Here is a 22,211-nt window from a genome sequence, read left to right as displayed (position 1 = left end):
CAGCCTAACTGTTTTAAACTGTGTCTTTGCAGTTGCAGAACAGGCGTGTGGACCAAACAACTAGCTCATAAGAACTCTTATTCTCATCTATATCTCCTGGATATTGATATTAGAGAGGTCAAAGTCACATCACTGAAGGCTTCTGAGAGGAAATGATCTCAGCTCCATAGGTAAAGCAACTTTGAACTTTTTCCAGTGATGGAACACGTACAGCTCAGTATACGGTCCTTAACATTCACATATGTAATTAACTGTGTACAAATGTTTGTTCAAAGAACCTTTCTGCTGCTTTGGAGACTAACATATGAATGCATCAACTCTGGTTATTAATAAGACCTGTCAGATTTTTGATTACTGATGAGGACTCAAACCACAAGATTACATGAGGTGAAAGGGGTAAAGTCAGATTTAATATGACCAAGCTGTAACCAAAGTTATGCCTTGAAACAGAATAAATCAAGAATTTAAAAACTGAATCTTCACCAAAATTTTCAGAAAAAGATCTTGTTCCTTTCATGTTGAGTAACAGTGCGGCAACATGCAGAAACGTGCTTGTATTACTAATCCTCACAAATACACAGCCTCATTTCACCTAATACAAATCTCTCTACAAAACCTGTGTTTAAAAAAGTTAAAAGCTGCATACACAATCCTGATCACATCAATCTAAGTACAAAAGCCTTTAATATAAAGGTCAATACTGATGTCAGTTATTTAGTGTACGGACTAACGTAATCTAGACTGAGGCAGAAAAAAAAAGGGAAAAAAAAAATCAAGAAAAAGGTTAATTTTTCTGAGTGAGTCAGCCTTAATCTCTACCAAAATTAGGTACCAACACTGGAAGGTGGATCTGCAGTACCAAGTACCTAAGATAAGAATTTTAGTTGAACGCATACTTAAAAAGCAGTTTAAAATAAGTCACTTCAGCATAGGTTATCACTGAAGCTTATTCTTTTTTCAATTACAGCAAAGCAAAAGTTCTAAGTAATTAAGAAAGTAATAAGCTTTCTTACCAAACCCAAGATTAGGCCAATCAATAAGGTTGCTAAGACGAAGACTGCATAGGAAATCCAAACGTGAATTCCAAGAGTGCCAGTGAGGTAGCTATGAATTTGCTGCAGATGAGAAGACAGACTTAATATATTCATATCAAAGACTGCATATAAAATAACTTATACCACCATAAATAAATTGACATCTAATAGAGATCTTTCATTCAACAGTATTTATACCAAAGTCTTCCCTCTCACACCCTAATCATCCTTAAATCTCAAATTCTTTTTATGCCATTAAACCTTTTCTTTACTGAATTGTTCATCTTAAAAAGCTTTTTAGGCAAGGAATGCACAATTAAGATATTCAGCATTAGAGGTACCATATGCAATCTTACTGAAGGGAAATGTATGAGGAAGGCTTAGCACTTCAGCTTGCCAGAGGCTCAAAGTATACAAGAAAGTATCACAACATTCTTAATTCTTATATTCTGTAAGAATGCGGCAGCTGTTGGAGACAGAAAAAAGGGACAGACGAATGAGCGGTGTGAACCTGTACATCTGTTCTTACGGCCTCTGCTGTAGAAAGGAGACCACAGTGTGAGCATCCCTGCTGATGAGAGTCACAGCACCAACAGAAGTCTTTGAAGCAGACAGGTAATTTAGAATTTAAACACTACAGAGGCAAAAAGCAACCAAGTTATATTGAAAGCAAGTGCCATTTGATACCCAGTTATGAAGCAAACAAACAAGTGTGTGTGGGGGGGGGGGGGGGAGTAATCTCGTATGGAGCTTTACCCCAGTAATTACACCTGGAAAGTAAAGTAGTAAACACTTAAGGTGCACAAGATCAAAATAAATACTTAAATTTGGGAATTCATTCATTAACTAAAATTAAGCCATTTAGTTTTTACTCAGGTTCTTCAGTTCTTAAAATGAGCCACCAATTCTAAACAGATACTGAATAAGTGACTTAGGTTATAAATTTAAGAGACCAATATGAATACAACAGCAAGATTCCTTTTAAACTGAACCTCATTATTCAAACTTAAATATGACATTTGACTAAACCAGCCATCAGATGAAGTCAGATAGTCTAGCCAGAGATAAGTTATGACATTAGATCTCTTCCAAGATTATACCATTAGAAAACAAACTACAACCAATATTTATGAAAGTGCATTGAAATTCCAGGTTATTCTGATTTTTTAGTGTCACAATACTTTCTAACATTTTTTAAAGCATATGCAAGGATAGCACAGCAAAAGAGTGAGGAAACACACAGCTGAAATATTCATCAAGGTGGTAGCAAGTAAAAGAAAGCCCTTCTCAGAGCATTTAATCTTTCAGGAAGGAAACTAGACAAAGACATTATTACACAGCAGCAACGAAGGAGAAAAGCCAGAAGGCTATAAATAAAGTTATACCCTCCAATGAAAGACAGACTCAAACATGGCTTGCACAGAAGTTCTAACAACTGAAAAAGTTTTATTTAATTCTGGGATAGTCAGATGCTCACTTGAAGCGCTATAACTTGTTCACACTACTAAACTTATTTTTTGTACTGTGTTACAGTCTTAAGACCTTTTCCTTCAACACATCACAATTAAAACTAACACTAGCCTTAAGAGTCTTCCAATCTTGGCTACACTTGGTGATTTTAAGAAAGTACATGATTCCTGACCAAAGTTGGACAAGTCTGAAAGTTCTAAGCATCTGAATGCTGAAAGACGGACTTTTGATAGCTCCCAGAAGAAAAAGTCTCGAAATACTTTTCAACTGAAAACATCTTTAAGTGTTCACTGTAAGTAGTAAAGGGAAAATCCTGAATTATTCTACTGCCCAAATGTGTCACGCTTCTATGTGAATTGTGTTTGAAACCCAGATGCAAAAATTCTTAAGACCATTATTCTTTGTTCTTCTGTAGGATACATGAGGTGTAGATGAACTGCAGAAAAATATAATTTAAAACTAAAAAATGAACCTGCATATAGTCTTTAAGACTAGTATTAAGCGAGAGAAGCTTGTGGATACAAAATGTATTCCTGACACTTGCAGTCATTTTTGCAGCAGTTCCCAAAATAAATTTTGTCCATTTCATGTCAGCATACTTTGATAGAATATTTTAACTATATTAAGATAATAATGAACAGCAAGTATTTTCAATATTGACGATAACCATCTTTACAATCACAAAATGCCATCGTTGGCATAGAGTCTATTACACCTGCAGAATTTCTAGTGCAAAGTAATTCTATATCCAATAAACAGTGAAACATAAGGAAAACTTAAGTCACATAAAAGTCACAAATAGGGTTTGATATCTAAACAGAATGTTATTCTAAGTCTAAAAAGGTGGGGTAAAGAAAACACTACCACATTGTTACTTACCCTGATCCACCCAGAGAGGTGGAAGAGCCCTGCCATGCCGTGCATCCTAGAAAACAAAAAAAGGGGAGGGACAGATTCTAAGCCAGGTAAGAGTTAAAATACGCAGCACACAGTAACCATAAAAGACTACATCTATGATTTCCAATACAATTCAGACACTAGCAGTTGTCACAAGAGAACTACTGCAAATACATTTTCTCCATATTATGTTCACTTAAGACAGCTCAACACAAAATAGCGACTTTAGAGATGACATTTGGGCGTAATCAAGAAATATGAATTCCACAGCATACCCCTGTGCAACCATTACTATCTTTTCCCATTTCATAGCAGCATAGACTCCTGTAGCTGCTCTCCCCACTACTAAATAAATCTACTAAACAAACAGCCCTCCCTCATTCTCAGAGGAAAAATAAGGATATCCCTGAATCTCTACATTTCATACACATTATACAGAATACCTTGAGCCAGAATGAAATGCAGAGTATTTGTGTCTTTGATTCACCTTTTAAATCATGCAAGCATTTTGTTATTTCAAAGCAAACTCAACCCTGTGGAAGTACAAACACTAATTCAGTGTGCAAGCACTACATTGTCTCCTATCCCAAATAAGGACACAAGCGTTCCTTGTAAACAGCTAAACAAAAAAACAACCAAACAAAAAACCCTCAAAACTTTAAAGCTAAAGTCTGCCTGTCCCAAGTGGCCAGAAGTCATGAAGTAATGATCTGCATAAATAAGCATTCCATTCCAATATTTAGCAGATATTAAAACTGACACTTGTATAACAATCAGCAGCTATACCTTGCTTTTTTTTTAAATCTTCAAAGGTGATATAAACAATACTCAGCAGGCATGAACAAAATTGAGTGCAGATAATAAACTGCTTTTAAAGGTGAGAAGGTGCAAAGCAGACTGCCAATACAGATTGCTTCTGCAAAGCCTACACGTCTAGGGAATAGAGGCCTTTTGTCTTTAAGCTGCCAATATAGCACCTTTAATGACTAATGAGTTATAAAGCATATATTTGCTGTTAATAAAAACAAAGCGTTACATTATAGAAGATGGAGACTTCCATCCTGCTACAGGCTCCACAGCTTCCCATTTTCTCTCTGAAACATAACCTTGAAGATCCTCCAGTGTCCGTGAGCCTCGATATCTGCGAAATACTCCATCTTTTGCACTAAAAAGCATAAATACATATTAAAACACAGATACCCCATAACTCTATGTGGTAAAAAATATTATAACACTTACATTACACATTTGATATTGCTCAGAAACTTGAACACCTAACATTTCCAATGTTTTGAAACTGTATCCATGATGTACAGTCCCAATTTTTTAAACAGCATGAGTTTTTATTATCTATTAAAACTGGTATTTTCTTAGATAAAAATTCACTCACACTTGTACAGCAAATACAAAGCGCATGAGATTATCTACCAAATCAGTTTATAGGCACATCTTAGAATTAAAAGTATGCCCACACACACACGCAAATAAATAAAGACTCAAAAAGTCTTACAGGACTCTGTAAGAAGTTATGGTATTGAGTGTATTCAAAGGACAATATCTTCTGTTAGAGAAAAGATACAGCAAACATCTTACATGATTTGTTTTTAAACAATATTCATAACAAAGAAATTTAGTAAAGCCATTTACGCCATAGAAAAGATGCAGATTAGAACTTCACCAATATAATCAGCGCTCTAAGCAATAGCCTGAGGTCATATTAGAAGCCAGAGCGTTTCTTCATTTTCACCTACATTTTGTAGTTACAGTTTTAAGGTGACAAGTATAAGTGCACATTGGTACTGTATGTCAATATATTAAGAATTCCAGCAGTAATGGAAGCATTACTACATATGTAGTGAAAGGCTTCTGCACTGTCTTACATATTCTCTAGATAATCAATTATTCAAATGACAAATTTAAGTGAGAAACTTTCATACGGTCAAATGTCTCTGCCCTCATATGCTCAGGTTTCTAGAAGCCCTTACTGCAAACTTGTATCAGTTGTTACAAGTGTTATTAAACAGTTTTTAAACTGAAAAAGCATCACATATCTGGATACAGAAGTTTGTAGGAAAACTATCCACCATAATTTAAAAAAATACATACTTTATGTTCATAAGTGTACTGAGCACCTGAGAAATGTTTCAAAGATTGACAAAACTGAAATAAGCCAGTTCTCCATTACATTTACCATGCCATCATTCAGCAAACAACACAGGAAATAAATATGTACAGAAACAGACAACTGTTTCCAGGATTACAAACTTACTGGTAAATTGTAGGAAGTGTTGTGACAAAGAAACGACCACTCAAGCCTAGAAAGAAAGGAAAAAACCCACAATTTTAATTTAAACAAATTAAGTAAAACTGAAATTTCTCAGCATTCTGAATTATCAGTAAATACCTACTAAATACTGTATCTGTAGACTAGACAGTCTACATAGTTCTTACCTTTATTTTATATAAACCTGCTTACAGTTTGTCTTCAAAAACGCTACAAACAGTAACAGATACTAAATACTGCTGCCATGTTAAGGAAAAATGCTTACCTTGAAAAATGTTTACTACAGAATGATTTTTCTACATGGATTTCACTCGTGATGCATATTTGCACACAGCTGAGTCTTTGACTAGCTCTACAGCGTGTCCCTCCAATCAAAAGGAGGGTCACACAAATGCACCCATATTCCAGTTATCTTGGCAGTTTGTAATCTCCCCCTCAGAACAGCACAAGACTGAAATCTATTCAGGTACCATCTTGAAGAACCAATTGTTAAGGACCTGTGTACTTGTATCAGTGCACAATCTCATCTAGACGGCCACCGTTTGATCTAGAAAGTTGGGCCACTAACAACAGTGATTTTAACAGTGGCTTACAGCATCTGGTCCCTGATTTTAACTCATCCTCTGAATAGTTTCAGATCAGCCAGAGGTGTGTATTTCAGATTTCAGGCACTTTGAAGGCATAAAAAGGAGAGAGAAAACTCATCTCCATATTTGCTTGTTTGTTTCTGCCAAATAATTCCAGTATACCACACAACCAGTCTGTCTGATATGCTCTAGAAAAACACAATCTCTCCTCTCAAACATGACTATGGCAAGACAACAATGTTGTGGATGATTCTATGTTCTCATCCTTCATTCCCATATCTCATTTCCCTCTAGGTAAACAAAAATGGAATGCCAACAGCTTGGTAGTAAAGCTTGGGAAGTCTTAGCGTTCCGTTCTGTAAAATATTGCAAATAAGCCATGAGATTCAGTTTTTACATCATCCAAAAGGTTGGGTCATGTCAGCATTTTGAGCATTAGACAGAAGGTGGCAGAAAGGACAAAGAAAGCTGAAGCAGGGCTTCATGAGGCTGACTGGAAGCGATCCCCGCACTGGAAGCGATCCCTGCATTGGAAGCATGCTGTTTCACTGACTGGCAAATAAAGGTTAATCTTTTCACAAGTATCAACCTAGAGAGTGACAATGTAAATCAACTCACAGGGCAGGGAAGTTCTCTAAATCATAAAGCAGATTAGAGATGGGGGGGAGAAGGTGTTTGAAATTCTCCGGCCTTCCATTCAGTTCTGCTACAGAGTAACAAATGCAAGTGCTTCCAGCATCACTGCTATGTTCAGTACAGCAAGGAAGATCTTCTCGTGTATGGATTCATGTCAAAAAGGAGTCAGGTGTGAAGCAGAAAGGTCTCAAACATCTCATAAGCAGTCTGTCCATAAGACTCAGCCAAGCTGTCAGTTGAAAACACCACTCACTTCCTATTCCCAAATCTGAGGTCTGTCAGGGCTACCTGACACTACCTCCTGACAGTTATGGAGAGGGAACAAAAAAACACCATAACACCCCCCACGCCCCCATACACACCCTACAAGTGAGGGGAGAATCCCACCTTAGCACTTAGCAATGCTGCTTTGAAATTTAACACGTTCAACTTGAAGACACTGCAAAAGAGAAAAATGTGCTACTAATGCACATGCACTAATGCAGTGTATTTTGGGAAAGAAATACAGCAGACTTCAGAGGTTATCAGCCCTTAGACATGTAGCCTAACTCCCTTAGTAAGGGCTATGGTTCCTCTAGCCAGCAATACTGATTCACAAAAAGGGCCAATGTAAGGAGTGGGAATCAGTTATTTAACTTTTCTTTTTATAAAGCTCTGAAAGTGTTTTGGGGAGCTAAGTCTTTATCTAACTTTCACGACAAAGCAGCAGCATTCTGCACCAGGAAGTTAGTCAGGAAGGAGTACTAGAGCAAAGGAGTTTCTGCTTTTAGTGACAAAGACATGCCAGACTGAATCAATCCAGGTATTTTAAGAATTTCCAGCAGTAGTGTATTTCTTAGTGTGAATCTCCCTGTAGAATACACCAAAAAAACAACAAAAAAAATTTTTTTTTTTTAAATATATGTTCAAATCAAATCAAGCACAAGATTCTTTAAGGTTCCAGAAAGAAAGTTTCTTTCACTTCAATTTTTTGTCTTTCTGCTTTTCATTACCACATTTAAACTATTAGCCAGTTAGAGAAAGCTCTTGTTAAAAGCATGCCAAAACAAAAACTGATATATGCCCATTACAAAGTCAACAGGTAACCAAGAACAGGAAGAAGCCTTTGGCATATGCACCTTAAATACTCACAGCATACAGAAGCCATCTAAAAAACATAGCTGCTTTTAATCGCGCAAGTACTCAAGGAAGATTACAGAAGATCCAAGAAGTTTTATTTTAAAGCACAACTAAGTGCTGTGATTGGGAACTTAAGAAAAGGTGCCACAAATAGAGAGAACTTCAAGATCCAGAAACTTCCCCATTACTTGGTCTCAAAATGCTGAATGTTTCAACAGAAGGAAAAAAAAAAAAAGAAAAAAAGAAAGTATAAACACTTTAAGGCAGGCAAGTAAAGTGATTGGGATATGCTGTAATTCTACCAAGGCTCTGGCAGTCCTGTAATCCATAGCCTCCAGTCTTTGGCATGTGCTGTAATTAGGAACCATGAATGGCTACTTTTTCCTCCAGGTTTTGGAAGTGCAATTTCATGCAACCATACACACATCCAACGTGTTTTTCCCTGATTTGCTGCAATTTGACCACTTTCAATTTGATGAAGTTGTTTACATAACCAAAGCTAATTAAGACACCATCAGGTAGGCAAAAAATAGGGGACAGAGCACTTAAGCACACCAAAGAGAAGGCTGAAGCATAGGCCTATAGTAAGAAAAACACCTCAAAACTTTGAAACGCTTCCAAAAGAGCTCATACACCTTAAAAGTTACATCAAAAGGTTAAATCTGTAATAAATACTTGCTTTCCAGTTTGATCCTTCACTAGTTTCACAAGCGGCTACAGTTGCCACACTTCACACTGAACTAGATACTGTAGGTATATTAAGCATGCTTTGTTACAGCTATGAATCAACATTTTGGTCAGTCCTTTGACTTGCAGAAGTCAAACATCCTTAGAGGTCAAACTCTCATCAATATTAGAATTTAAAACATCTAAGAGACTTCTAGTTAAAAGAGATATTTAAGTGATCCTAAGTATCTAGTGTAACTCAGCAGTCGGAAGTATTTAGATAAAAAACAAAGAAACAAACAAAAAAATCAGTTCCCGACCCCTTCAGGTCCCAGTACTTGTATTCGAGGTCTTTACCAGAAAGAATAACTTCTTCAAGACCTCTAATATTCTGTTTTTACAGCCTCATTGCTGATAGAGCATTTCTAAGTTAGTCACACCCAAATGCAGCAATCAAGACTGAAATCCTATTGTTTCAACACCACATAAGCAAAAAGAGTCCCTACCTAATAACTAAGACAAGGTAATGGAATAGGTTTATAATGTATCCCCAACTGTAGCCTTAACTAGCAGTCAAGAACACCACAATAAGCACCCCTATTTTGTTAACATGAAGAAGCAGAAGCTCACTTTGATTAAGCTTATTTTGTGCAAAAAGCCCCAATGTTCAGAATCCTCTGTTTATTAAATTGTTAATGATTAATATAAGCACTAAAGAAGAGCCCCACACCAAGAGCTTTTTGGCATGAGAGTTCTTGTATACCTGTAGACATTTAACAAAACATGAATCAACATTAGGTCTAGAACAATCGGTATTTCTCATGAACTTAAGCTGTCGTCTCAGGCACAGAAATTTAAGTCATCTCCCTGCTATTAACTTGATAAAGCTAACTTGCTTGGCATATCACGTTTTTGAATAGTAAAGGAACAAGATTTGCACATACTTTGAAAGGTAAAAAAAAAAAAAACCCTCCCAAGTTCAGCCTTTTTATTCTAGTAACATCTCTTCCTAATTCTGTCGAAGATCGTTGAAACAGCCTTTCATCCCCTCAAAGCCAAAATAAGCATGAAGCATTCCCAAGACATGTAGAGGTTTAAACAATCTTAGTATTGCTTAAACAAACACACATTCAAGACTTTGAAAGGAATCACTAAAGCAGACACAGATAAGGCTGTTTCCTACCTATCCACATAAGCACAAATACGGTGTTTGCAGACATTTCTGCGTATGTGCTTCTCCAACAATAAAAATCTATCCATTAAAAGCACTATTACAATTAAACAAGACAAACAGCACCACAGTGGAAACAATTAAGTGAAATGAACTTATTAAAGCAGACTCGCACTGTGGTATTACTACCACACCCTGAAAGTCTCAGCAATCGGAAGCTATAAACTGGATATAGCTGTGGGGAGAGAACGGAATGAGACAGACAACAGCTTTCAGTGAAGCAGATTAAAATAAAAAATAAGTCCCTTTTAACACAGTATTATGTTGGATCACTCACCTGATTTTTTTTTTTTAAACTTCCCAATTAAGTTTATAAACTCCTAGTCTCACAGATGTGAACTATGTGAAATGAAATGTGGATAATCATTATTGGAGTGCCTGGGATACCAGTCAAACCAGAAAAGAGCTTTTTAAATCAAAATAGAATGCAGCACACTCCCAGATGCTAAGAACTACTTATATTGAATAATTTCTTTTATTAAAATACAGTCTATTTCACACCATACCTGGCTCTTGAGTGATATCCACCTTTCCCACAGTGATATCTAGATGTTCACTTTCCTTTGCAAAACTCTCCCATGTCAATTCAATTTGTTGACAAGCTGGACACCAAGGAGCATAGCTAATGGAGGAAACGGGTTAAATATTTTAGTATTCTTATCCTTATACACATTCAAATTGATTTACTGTACAGAGAAAATACAAAAGCATCAGTCACAGAAAAACTGCAGTTCTTAATCAAGTCTATTGAATAAGACAGTCAAATAGTTTTCTGTCAATCCATACGTTCCTCCTCATGTTATTAAAAACAAATCCCCATACTTGAGAAATTCATATCCAAATCCCTCACTACTCGGCTTGTATGATTCATTCTATTTACATATAAAAATGCATCCATCTACACAGCAGCTCTCTGAATTACCGAAGCCAGGCTGTCCTCTGAAGCGGCATCCCTCAATGTAACATTTTGTATTGGTTTCACACACCTCAGAACTTCTGGAAATTACATTTGCTTTAGCTCACTACTCAATACATCAAAGCATGCCCCTTGTGATTGCACTCTTTAGAGATTTAGAAGCAGTTCAAATCAAATTCCTTGTGCTCATCCTACGTCTTTTTCAAGCTTTTTTTTCCCCCTCTCAGGATTAGTTTCAGGGAAGGGAAAAAAAAAAAAAAAAGTGCAGCATGTTTTAAAAGTTGAGTTTCCTATACTAACAACCAGACTATCCAAACCAAGGTTGCAATTATTACTGATAGCATAAACATGAAGGAAAGAATTGCTAATTTGGAAAGGATAATATCAGAGAGCATGATCAGATCCATAATCTCAGATAGATACTGCTTAAATGCTGATAGAACCCCATCTGCCATCTTTACTTACTTTACCCTAGCCTGGTTTACAAAGCCTATGCCAAACTTCTGCAGCTTGCAATGGTTTGCCATACGTGCAATTAAGATAACGCACACATGTACATATATAACTAAAAGATAATATTATTTATCTAAGTATAGTACATAACTGAGCTGTGGCAATCACCCATACACACACTTGACATTTTGCAAATGAAAAATAAGAGGCATTTAGGCGGTTTACCCTAATTTATGGGGGAAGGTTTAAGCACCTGTGTTTGTTGTCTTAAAATGAAAGAAGCAAAAGTAGCAGGTCTACAGGCATCCTATTTCTCATAGCATTTCATATGTACTACCATGCTCTTCATCCGTGGCTAACAGAAAAAGAACAAGAGAAACAAAGCAAAGAAACCTGAATAAACTAGGAACAAAAGCCCCAAATTTATATCCTATCTTATTCTCAAGGGCAATGGCAATGAGAGCTAGAACTCTGTCTTCCCACTGGTTTTCCCTTTATAACTGCAGCACCACATCTGAAGTCTATTAGACTTCAAGTACAATGAAGCATAATATACAGCACACATTTTGAGGCAGCTGCCAACCACTTAAGTGTAGATACTCAGCCTCAAAGATCACCGGGTTGTCTAATAGCCCATTTTAGTCTCTAAATCCATCTCAAACATGAATGTTTCCTTCACACACATTTCTGTGTAAGCACAACTGTACCCTGATCTTACTGCATTTAGCTATGTTTCAGTCAAAGATAAGATAGGAGAACTAGACACACAATTAACCACTATTTACTATGCATAAGATGAGTAAAAAGTTCTATTTCTTTCCCATGAGTTTCACTGCAATCCTGCTAAAAAAAAAAAAAAAAAAACACACAGACTAAGACTTAGAGATTGTGCTAGGAATAGTCATTGTGATCAAGTCTCCTATTCTCAAAGATGCTAGGCTTAATGTCCTGGTGACATAAGAAATACCATGAGTGCTTATGGTGACCACCCAGAAAATATGCTATTACATGGAATCTCATGGATTGGGGTAGACTTAATCAAGTCAGAGATAACAGATTTTGAGAAGAAAGCATCAGGGGGGTGCTTTTGCAGAGTTAGGAGCAGGAGGGAAGAACCATGGTCCCAGAGGCACCCCTCAGTGGCTTTCTGGCACTTGCAACATCTATACCCAGCACCCAACCTGGGCAAAAATAAGTGAGAACTAATATCTCAGGCTAGAATACAGCCTGTGGTGCAGGCTACCACATTTTTCAGTTTCCCTTGTGAAGAACAAGTTAAGAACTTCACATAAAATAAGTTGGTATCTTCAGTTCTGCTGCAGCAGGATGCAACTGAGTCTACCATCTACAGAGGCAGATAATAGCCTGTGAGAAAGAGAAATTCCTTCATGGACAGAATCTGGCATCCTCAACAGCCTACATATCCACCAGACTCTAACTGGAAGCCTCAGCGAAGAGCTGCCCTACCCCTCTGGATTATCTGCCAGTATTACAATCTGACTTGAACAGTGGCACTAAATATTGTCCATTGGTCTTCCGATGATGAATGCTTACATTCTTACTGGCTGGGGAGAGATATTTCTCCAGTCACCTATAGATGTTTCACGTAAATCAGACTGAACTGAAACAGGCAATTTCTCATAGAAGAGGCAGAATCAGATTTACTCCGAGTGCTTCGTAAATTTTTAATGGTAATTTTGAAACCTAAGTAAGTATTTCAACATGAGAATCTTGTAATTTAAAAGTTAAAAGGATACAAGTTGAAAACAAGCATTGTATTTTTGTTGTGCTACAGATGTATGATTTTGGAATGAAAGTTAACACAGTGGTTTGTGAAGCAGCATCATTCCATATGAGAGCATCTGGAAAAAAGTATGAGCCTTATCCTGCCAGGAAACAGATCTTCAGTATCTTTCTAAAAGATACTGGAAAGATATTAGAAATCTCATATGCAGAACTGCTGTTTTTTATTGTACTGCCTACAGAGTGCTTTTAATAATAGCTTGACAGAATCTATACATTAAAACAGAAACTACAGTTTATTACAATAGCTTGACTGATAGTTAAAAAACTGCATGACCGTCAGATAATGCTGCTGCTGATGTTACTCTAATAAACACAGAATTAGGAATGTATTCTAAATCCAGCTTCTCTACATGTGTTACATTCATGTCATGAGATTCCCAAGATTAAAGTATCCTTCAGCCTATTTAAGGTATCATCCGACCTTAAAATGCAAATTTGGCCCATATCAACATTCATGTTTTAATTCGATATTCATGAGAATTCCTTCTAAATGAAATTAAGTGGGATATGGAATACACACATGGCTGAGATAATATCAACAATTAGAACCATCTTTTCTTTAGCCCAAAGACATGTTAAACTCCACCTATACCACAGTTTGGTAGTGACAGAACATAATTTGGCTTCCTAGTTTTTATACTAATATCAGAGGTAGGATGGAACTACAAGATCCAGTTACTCCAGCTGAACATTGGCACGTACAGTCTGACTTATCATATTGGCTTTATGTTCCTGAATTACATTCCAATTTTTGCTAGCCATTTTTACCTCTATTCTCAGAGCACACAACTCTGTCCCTTTTATGAAAGGTACTGTTTACAGTAACCAAAGCTGTCTATTGAATTTCAGTTTGGAGTAATATTAAGAGGTGCAATTGTTTCAACAATACCCAATAGAAGGGGAATGGCAATATCAGAATGAAATTACTACTTTTGTTCTATCAAGATTTTTTTTTTTAATCCTACTGCTACAGATTCATAAACATGTTAGATTTGCCTAACAGAAGCCAGAAATTCTGGACACTACTAAAACATAAAATATTTACTTTTTCTAAATACTAATTTTGTATCTGTAACATCCCAACACAGGAATTTATTAAATGCTCAGTCACCTATGTCACTTACAAAACCGTAAAACAGAATGATGCTTTCAGATGTCCAGTAAGAATTAGCTCTATAAAAGAGTATAAACAAATTTGAAAGGGAAAGGCCAAGCTGCCCCAAACCTTCTTAAAAAAGGGAAGTGAACCACAGATGACTAATAACTGCCATAGGAAAATTTCATTTAATCTGAGTGACGGTGGTCTTAAAGCTTCAATATACTAGCCCAGAAACATTTAGAACTGTAATTCTCAGGCCCTTTTAGCTCCTTTGAAGTGTTTCAAAAAAAAAAAAGAAAGAAAAAACCCACACAGTATTTCAATCTGCTTTTGAAAAGGTGCTAATAATACCAGGAAGCAAAAGACAACTGCACTATATTACATTATTTGCTCCTTAGAACTTCCACTTATTAAATCCTGTACACCTTTACACATTCAAACCATGTCCTGAGATGCTGCAACACAAGTCCTCCTTCTTTGGGCTAGCTTCTCTGTTTTACTTCTTCCGGATGCCTTGCCCTCTCACTATCCTCTGCACTCCCCCTCCTCTACTCTTTCAAGTAATGGCTTCCTGACTGTTTCTCTGCGATCCGCCTCCTTCCATTAGCCTCTCTGTAAAGTATGGCATCATTTTAGTTCAAAACAAACAAAAAAAGCACCAAATAGCATGAAGAGACACACATTAGCATTTTGTGCTGAAACATACAAGTCTTTAGCACACGGTATATTCAAGCCATCTATGCAAAAAAGCTGCTGATAAGTGGTGTTAATATATGGTACTTTCCTTCCTTAAGCAGCTATTATGCCTTAATTTTCTTTTCTGCTCCTGAAGCAGCGAACACTACCAAGTGGTACCCATCACACTGAACTTCACTGTATTAACAGAAAGACCAGCAGCCTGGGTGCTCTAGACTGATGAAACAGGAGGAGGTATACTGTTCCTGGTCGTTACATGTGTTATGAAATGAAATAATTTTTTTCCCCAACAAACACACAACAAAACAAAGGCAGTGCCTGATTTTTTGGGTGTTATCTTCAGACTATCATCTGATTCATTCTTGTTCTTACAACACAGGTCTAGAGGCAGGACTGGTAGTATTATGACTTCAAGAAAAGGTAAGTTTCAGAAAGTCAATTATATAGTTCTGGTCTCCTTTTTTTAAGTGAGCAGGTGCTAGTCAAAGATATACAATTTAGCCCCTGTAATCTACCAATACCCATATCACAACAGAACAGACTTGGAAGGCTGACACAGGAAGTTTCTTCCAGTGAGCCAAAACCCCTCCAAAACAGATGGGCAAATTCCCAGTGGATGCTCCACAACAGATAAATTCAAGAATTTGCTAAAACCCTAGCTATCTCAAACATCAAAGAGGGAACAAAGGTTTTCGGTTTTCTTCTGGATTCTCCTGCCAAGCTCCACACAAGTGCCTCAAAACCACAGGCTTGCCTGCAGTATGCATGAGGATACTTGAGAGACTGAATAACTTATATTCCTTCTACAAACCGATTTCTGAGGACCAACATTTCATTAATCAATTGCCATACTATGTCAAAGCATTAATAAAAGCTCACAAAAGTCTACCAAGAAATTATTTTAGAGTCACAACCACTATTAATACTTTAACCAGCAGTAGCCCAAATCAAGGCATAATCCAAAGCCAATTTGCACAAGCTATCGCAGAAGTTCAAACAACTAAAACTAACCGCTGCTGTAGGTTGACTGGGCTGACGATAGTGAGGCACGTTCTAGAAAACTTTTTCTAGGGCTGCCAGCTTGACCTGTAATTTTACGAATTCTCATTCTGTCATTTTTACTTCAATAGCTTAATATACATACATTTTCCTATAGCGCCTGAGTCAAGGGAAAAGTAACTGCATACCATTGTGGTGTGATGCTCTATAATCCAATTAAATTGCATTCTTTAAGATAACATTTGGAATACTACTTTCTACTTCTTTTACAAATCAGTAATGAAACATTTTAACCTTCCAAGAACAAGATGTAAAACAAAGGAAGAAGTAATTATTCAGCTTCCTAGTTTCAAAAACAAACAAGAGGATAAAACTACCATATGCAATTCAGAAAACCTTTCCATTCACTACCAAAGGAGTTTTAAGATTGAATACTGATTTTTAAGATGGAAAGCCAATCAATCACTTTAAAATGATTTAAGATGTTCCAGGACTTCAGCAAATTAAGTTCCATCATTCTATATACTTTTGTCCCTTCTACAATAGTAAAGCATCTGCTAAAAAGGATATTTCAGTTTCACATTTTGTCATTTTCTGCTCAGCCAATGTGTGGCACAGTAATCAGCCATATGTTCAGTTACTAAATAACAAGAGTTCACACTTTATTTGTCCACTTCCTCTGAACTCAGTGAGGAGGTCTACAGAAGCTTTGCAACCAGACCAGAGTTTTAGCAACTTGAATTTCACTCTCCCCCCCCCTTTTTTTTTTTTTAATTAATTGGACAAAGAAAAACCTGGATACTAACAAATCAAGATGGAAATGAGGACTATACACTTACAAACTACAGTCAGAAGATTCCCCAACCTTACTGAGTTCTGAATCTAAGTTACAGTAAAGGTTAAATAACTTAAAGAATTCTTCACAAGTTTATTTATACAAATTGTTTAAAGCCAAAGTGCTTAAAAGCACTAATCCCATGTAGACCCCGAAACATATGGCTAGATTTTTAGCATACTCCTTTGAAACCTCAAGACAAACGTGCTAGTGGGAGCTATCAAGCACTGAACCATTGTGATAAGTCTGGCCTACTAGATAGCAGGGGAATGTTTTCACCTATAAATGCTAATGAGTAAAAAAAAAGTGCAGGCCTATATTATAAGATAGCCTTGAAAACATGATTATTACTTCACTATCCACCTGATTGTCACCTTGGATAGAATTAAAATAGAAAACTAAGACAACACTTCTTCAGAAGCACACAGTGCTAAGTCTCCGCTGAAAATAAAGGGAGCCAAGATGCTTAACATCCTAGGTGGGAACAAAACTAAAGATTTTCCTGATGGGCAAGCACCTGCAGTACTTCAGAGTCAACATGAACATATGAAGTACTTGGTTTCATTTATAGCCAGTGGCATAAAGAATACCCTTAAATGTTTATCTCCTTCAAAAAGGAGAAGATACTAAGATAAGATCTGTCAAGCTTGGAACAAGCCATGTTTATAAATGCAAAATGCACTTTTAAAGAAACAGATCAAGAATTAGTTTTCTATAAATGCCTGATGCACACAAACGGAAACACCTCATATCAATGAAGCATTATCTTGCAACTACAGATTAGAAATAAGTCAATAAAGAAGCCTTTCAAAGCATTTTGTTCCATTCTCATACTATCAGCAGTTCAGTGAGGATTTGCATGCTGTGATAATAACAATAAGGAAAAAAATGCTGTAATGTCTTTCAGAGACACAAAGTTATCCAGAACATTTTTATCAATGAAATCCAGCAATGCATCCAGTGTCCGCAATTTTGCCAGCTATGAATATTTACCAAAAGCCAGTCAAGTACATTAGAGTTAGGAGGTATGAAAAAAGTCTTATTTCCACTACTAATGCTGCACACAAGTCATTTCTGACTTGAAGTTTTTTCTTTTGTTCACCCAAAAGCAACTAATAACAAAGTGGTAGCATACAGTAATTGGCATACACTGTTTTCACAGTTGGAAAAACTGAGCTTATGCAGAAGTAGTAGCAGTCACTTCCACTGGGACAGAAGGCTTCAAATGAGGAATTTAAAGCAGACAACCAATAAAAATATTTTTGTAGTGATCCTATTACAACATGAAATACTGCTTGGAAAACAAAAGGTCTTAAAAACAAACAAACAAACCAAACCCCAGAAGGTTCTCTGAGCAAATGAGGTTTTGATGAAAGATACTGCAGTCTTGTCAAAAGACCAACCACACAGCACGGAAAGAATAAAATCAGTCAACTGATGTGCAGGATTTCTGTCCAGATCACCAGCTCAAAACCAGACAAAATCAGTAGAAGACAAAAATTGTCAATGTGAGAACTGCTGTAAGAATCACGGGGAAAAAAAAGAAAAAATATCAATACTGGATCTCAAGCTATTGTTCAGTTGTGACTGAGAATTTCAAATGATCATAAATTCAGAATCAGCAGCATTAAGTCAGCATTCTCAACGGAGACAGAAGTTCTTTTTCATTTAGGACTGTTTTCTCAAAGAGGAGAGGAAAACATCACGAAACCCATCACAGAAAGTAGCATGAAGAATCAAGTATCTTTTGCACATCAAATATAGTACACAAAGTAAGTCTAGTTTAGGCAACGTAGCACCATCTACCACATTCAGCTAGCATTAATGCTAACTTTCCCACCACTGCTATTGTCAGCTACTCTGGCACTACAAACCAGAGGACAACGTTTCAAGTGAAGTATGAGCAAAGACACCCAAAGCAATTTAAGTGTTCGCTATCCCAAACACTTCAGATTTCATCTGTCACTTCCTCTCTTCTTTCTTCCCCCGAGGTCTGCCTCACTAGGTATTTAAATACTTTCTCTTAGAAGAAGCAGAAAGCACTGAGCCACCACAAATGACTAAATGACCTTTTTCTCATGCAAGATTCTCTGACTTGTGTATTAATAGGTAACTTCATACAATGGCTTCTGTATAGAACTAAGATGCCAAAAGAGGCAAAATTTTTAATTCTGAGAATTTGAGAAAATAAACTATTTTCTCCCCCTCCCCAAGATCCTCTCTTCTCCCACCTTTTAGGTGGAAAAGCAGAATAAAAGACTGTCAAAACCAAAAACCTAGTCACAATAACACCATCCCCAAGTCTTTCAATCAGCTATTACAGGATTGTCCCTCTCTATTTGCTAACAACATTAGGTCTGCAATAGGATCCAGAGCAGTAAAGTCGTAGGTGAAGTGATAGCCCCTTCCCCTAATCAGAAGCTCAACTCAAGATAACTCAAATGCAATACTAAAACAGAACAACAACAACCCTTAAAGAAGCCATGGAAACATTTATGAGGGAGCATGAGTTCAGATGTTGATGGTGCATATCCTCTTTCACAGGCTCCCTGCTTGCATCCTGTGTTTAATCTAATATTTTATCAAGATTTAACACCCACTCAATTACTAAGCCTCCAAGCAGGCTACTTAGCTCACACATCTTCTAGGAAGTCAGGAGGATATCAGTTAAGTGATACATACAATTTGACTATCTGCTGTAACTCAGGGCAGCACCTAAAGAATAAGAAGCCTGACTTTACTATGACAAACGTCCTTTCAGAAATTTTTCCTCCTTTCTCTTATAACATGACCACATGGGATTGTATCATAATTTTGTTAGTTTGACTATCTAATCTGTTTAAAAGCGTCAAAACACTTCCAAAGAAGTAGCCTACATGCCACAAAAAAAAAAAAAATCTTATTTCACAGCTGCACAGCACACAAATACCATGTGAACATAACCCGTTTAAATTACTATTTTTTAACTGCTCTATCAAAAACATCTCAGGTTTCTTTTCTCCTTCTGAATACAAAGAAGTGAGCTGCTTTCAAGTACAAAATGTGCTTCAAGAACAGTATCATGCCACAAGTGAAATTAGTTAACAGCACTCAAATCCCTAGAAGTCAACAGGAAACCCTCTCTAGCTGTCAATAAGACAAAGAAACAAAGAAAATTCTAGAGTGGGGCACCTGGAACTGATGGCACATCAGGATAGTAGGTAACATCTATCACTTTGGAAAGCTATTCATGCTAAATGTATCTACCAAATTCAGCTTTCCTAACTTGTACAAAATCTAGTGAAAGTCCCAAATGTGTAAGAATGGCAAGGTACGTCGCCCAACATAATTCCCCAGCAAGTAACTATTGAATAGGACCACTGAAATGTGATCAGTAAAGCCGCTGTCTACTAGACCTTTTATGTTTTAACCTGGTGACACTCAGATACTCTCTGCCCTCCCAAACCTCTAGACAAAAATCTGAAGAAAAATACCCCTATCACATTCACTAAAATAAGCTCAAGTGCGTGCCTGCAGGCTCAGAGCCAACAATACTGGTGGTGGAAGAAGGAAGGCACAAGAGCATTGGCGCTGCGTTGCCCTCTGTGGACATTACACTGCCACTTCCTGCCGCCCCCTCCGTGGGCGAGCCCCGGGCTGGAGGGGAAGGTGCTCGGCTGCTCTGGCACCTCGTCCCTCTCCTCGGGGGGGGGGGGGGGGGGGCGATGCTGGCCGAGACGGGACGGGCAGGCCCGGCCCGGCCCCGTCTCTTCCCCCACCGGGGCACGCAGGATGAGGGGGCGCCCGGACGAGGTAGGCCGGGGCGCACGGAGGCGAGCTGCCCCGGCCCCCGCCGCCCCACGCGGGACAAGCCCGCCCCAAGCCTCGCCCGGGACGGAACGGGCGCGGAGAGGAGAGGGCCGTTACTCACAACTCCACCATCCACTGGCCCTGCAGCACCAGGCTCCAGTTGGAGCCGCCCAGCACCTGCACGCGGCTCCGCGGCTCGCCGGCGCTGCCCCCCGCCGAGGCGAGAAGCAGCACTGCCACCGCGACACTGGCGCGGAGCCGCCACCACGGCAGCCCGCCTCCGCGGCCCGCCGCCATGTTAAACGAGCCCGGCCCAGGAAGTGAAGCCGCGAGCGCGCGGGCTCCCCCCGCCCAACCGGGGCGAAGGGGCGGGGCGGGCGCCGAGTAACGGACACCGCCAGCGGCGGGGCGTGGCCTGGCCTCTGAGGGCGGGCGGGCGCGGCGCGGCCGTTGGGCGGGAGCCGTTGGGCGGGAGCCATTGGGGCGCGGCCGCCCTCGCGCCGCCCCTGTTGCCGGGCGGGGCGCGGCTGCTGCCGTCCTGCGCGGGGGCTCGCGAATTGCGCCTGCCGCGGGCTAGCGGCCTCAGGAATCGGGGGTAACGGCACAACCGCACGGCCGAGCCGGGCGTTCTTGCAGATCGGCGGCGCGGTCTCTGCTGGCAGCGCTGCTGTCGTAGCTGCAGCCGTTTTCAAAACACAGTGAAATATGTGTAGAAGTAGCAAATAAGCTGTTATTCCTTCTTGTGTATTTGAAGTCCCCCAGCCATAAGGGAATAATGACTTGAGTGGTGATGAGGCGGAGATTGCAATAAGTACAGCTGGATATAGCAGCACTGGGTAGTGTAAAAAAGCTGTATAGCAGCAGCTCTTCCCTCAGTCATGGGCTGGAAAGGCCTGCGGGCAATCTCTAATCCAACCTCCTGCTCGAAGCAGTGTCACTCCGAATGCAGGGCAGGAAGCTCAGGGTTTTGTCTGGTTGGGTCTTGAAAACCTCATGGATTGAGGTCCCACAGTATCTCCCTGGGCCATCTGTCCAAGTGCTTAATCATCCGTACAGTAAAAAGTTTTCCTTATATCCAGTCAGAAGCTCCCATTTCAGTTTATGATTGTTGTCTCTTTGTTTTCCAGCAGCGCGCCACTGTGAAGAACCTGCCTCCATCATCTTGGTCACCTCCCTGCAGGCACTGGGGGGTGGCCATTGGGTTCCCCCGAAGCCAGCGCTTCTCCAGGCTGAACAAGCTCAGCTCCTGCAGCCTCTCCTCACAGGGCAAGTGCTCCTGCCCCCGACCACCACAGTGGCCTCTGCTGGACTTGCTCAGCTTTATCAAAATTTCCTGTATTGGGGGGTCATAATGGGATGCAGTATTCAAGATGCCATCTTATGAGTGCTGAGTAAAGCAGGATGATCACTTCACTATGTCCTTGCTCATGCAACCTGGGATGCTGTTAGCTGTCTTCACTGCCAGACTGCACCACTGGCTCATGCTTAGTCCACTGTCTGCCAGGGCCCTCGGGGCCCTTGCTCCCCAGCCACTCTGTTTCAGCCTGTCCCAATGCAGGGGTTCATCCATCCCAGGTACAGAACTTCGCATTTTTCCTTGCTGACTTTATTGATGTTCCTGTTCGTCCTATTCCTTTAGTCTGTTTAGGTCTCTCTGAATGGCAGCCCTGCCCTCAAGTGTATTGACTGTACCC

General features: G+C 39.1%; 1 protein-coding gene across 1 annotated transcript in view; it reads right to left on the bottom strand.

The window, feature by feature from the left end:
* TMX4 (thioredoxin related transmembrane protein 4) overlaps window positions 1–20,818 on the bottom strand; it is a 29,038-nt gene extending 8,220 nt beyond the window's left edge. The window contains exons 1-6 of the mRNA XM_067292709.1: window positions 20,639–20,818; window positions 10,431–10,546; window positions 5,671–5,716; window positions 4,438–4,566; window positions 3,384–3,429; window positions 1,014–1,115 (exon numbers count right to left, since the gene is read on the bottom strand). Coding sequence (XP_067148810.1) covers window positions 1,014–1,115; window positions 3,384–3,429; window positions 4,438–4,566; window positions 5,671–5,716; window positions 10,431–10,546; window positions 20,639–20,814 — 615 coding nt within the window. The 5' untranslated portion in view covers window positions 20,815–20,818. The remainder of the gene's footprint in view (window positions 1–1,013; window positions 1,116–3,383; window positions 3,430–4,437; window positions 4,567–5,670; window positions 5,717–10,430; window positions 10,547–20,638) is intronic.
* Between the last annotated feature and the right edge of the window lie 1,393 nt (window positions 20,819–22,211).

Source organism: Apteryx mantelli, chromosome 3 (genome assembly GCF_036417845.1).
Source record: "Apteryx mantelli isolate bAptMan1 chromosome 3, bAptMan1.hap1, whole genome shotgun sequence".
NCBI lineage: Eukaryota > Metazoa > Chordata > Aves > Apterygiformes > Apterygidae > Apteryx > Apteryx mantelli.
The sequence above is the reverse complement of the archived record's forward strand: the minus strand, read 5'-3'. Positions and strand labels throughout refer to the sequence as shown.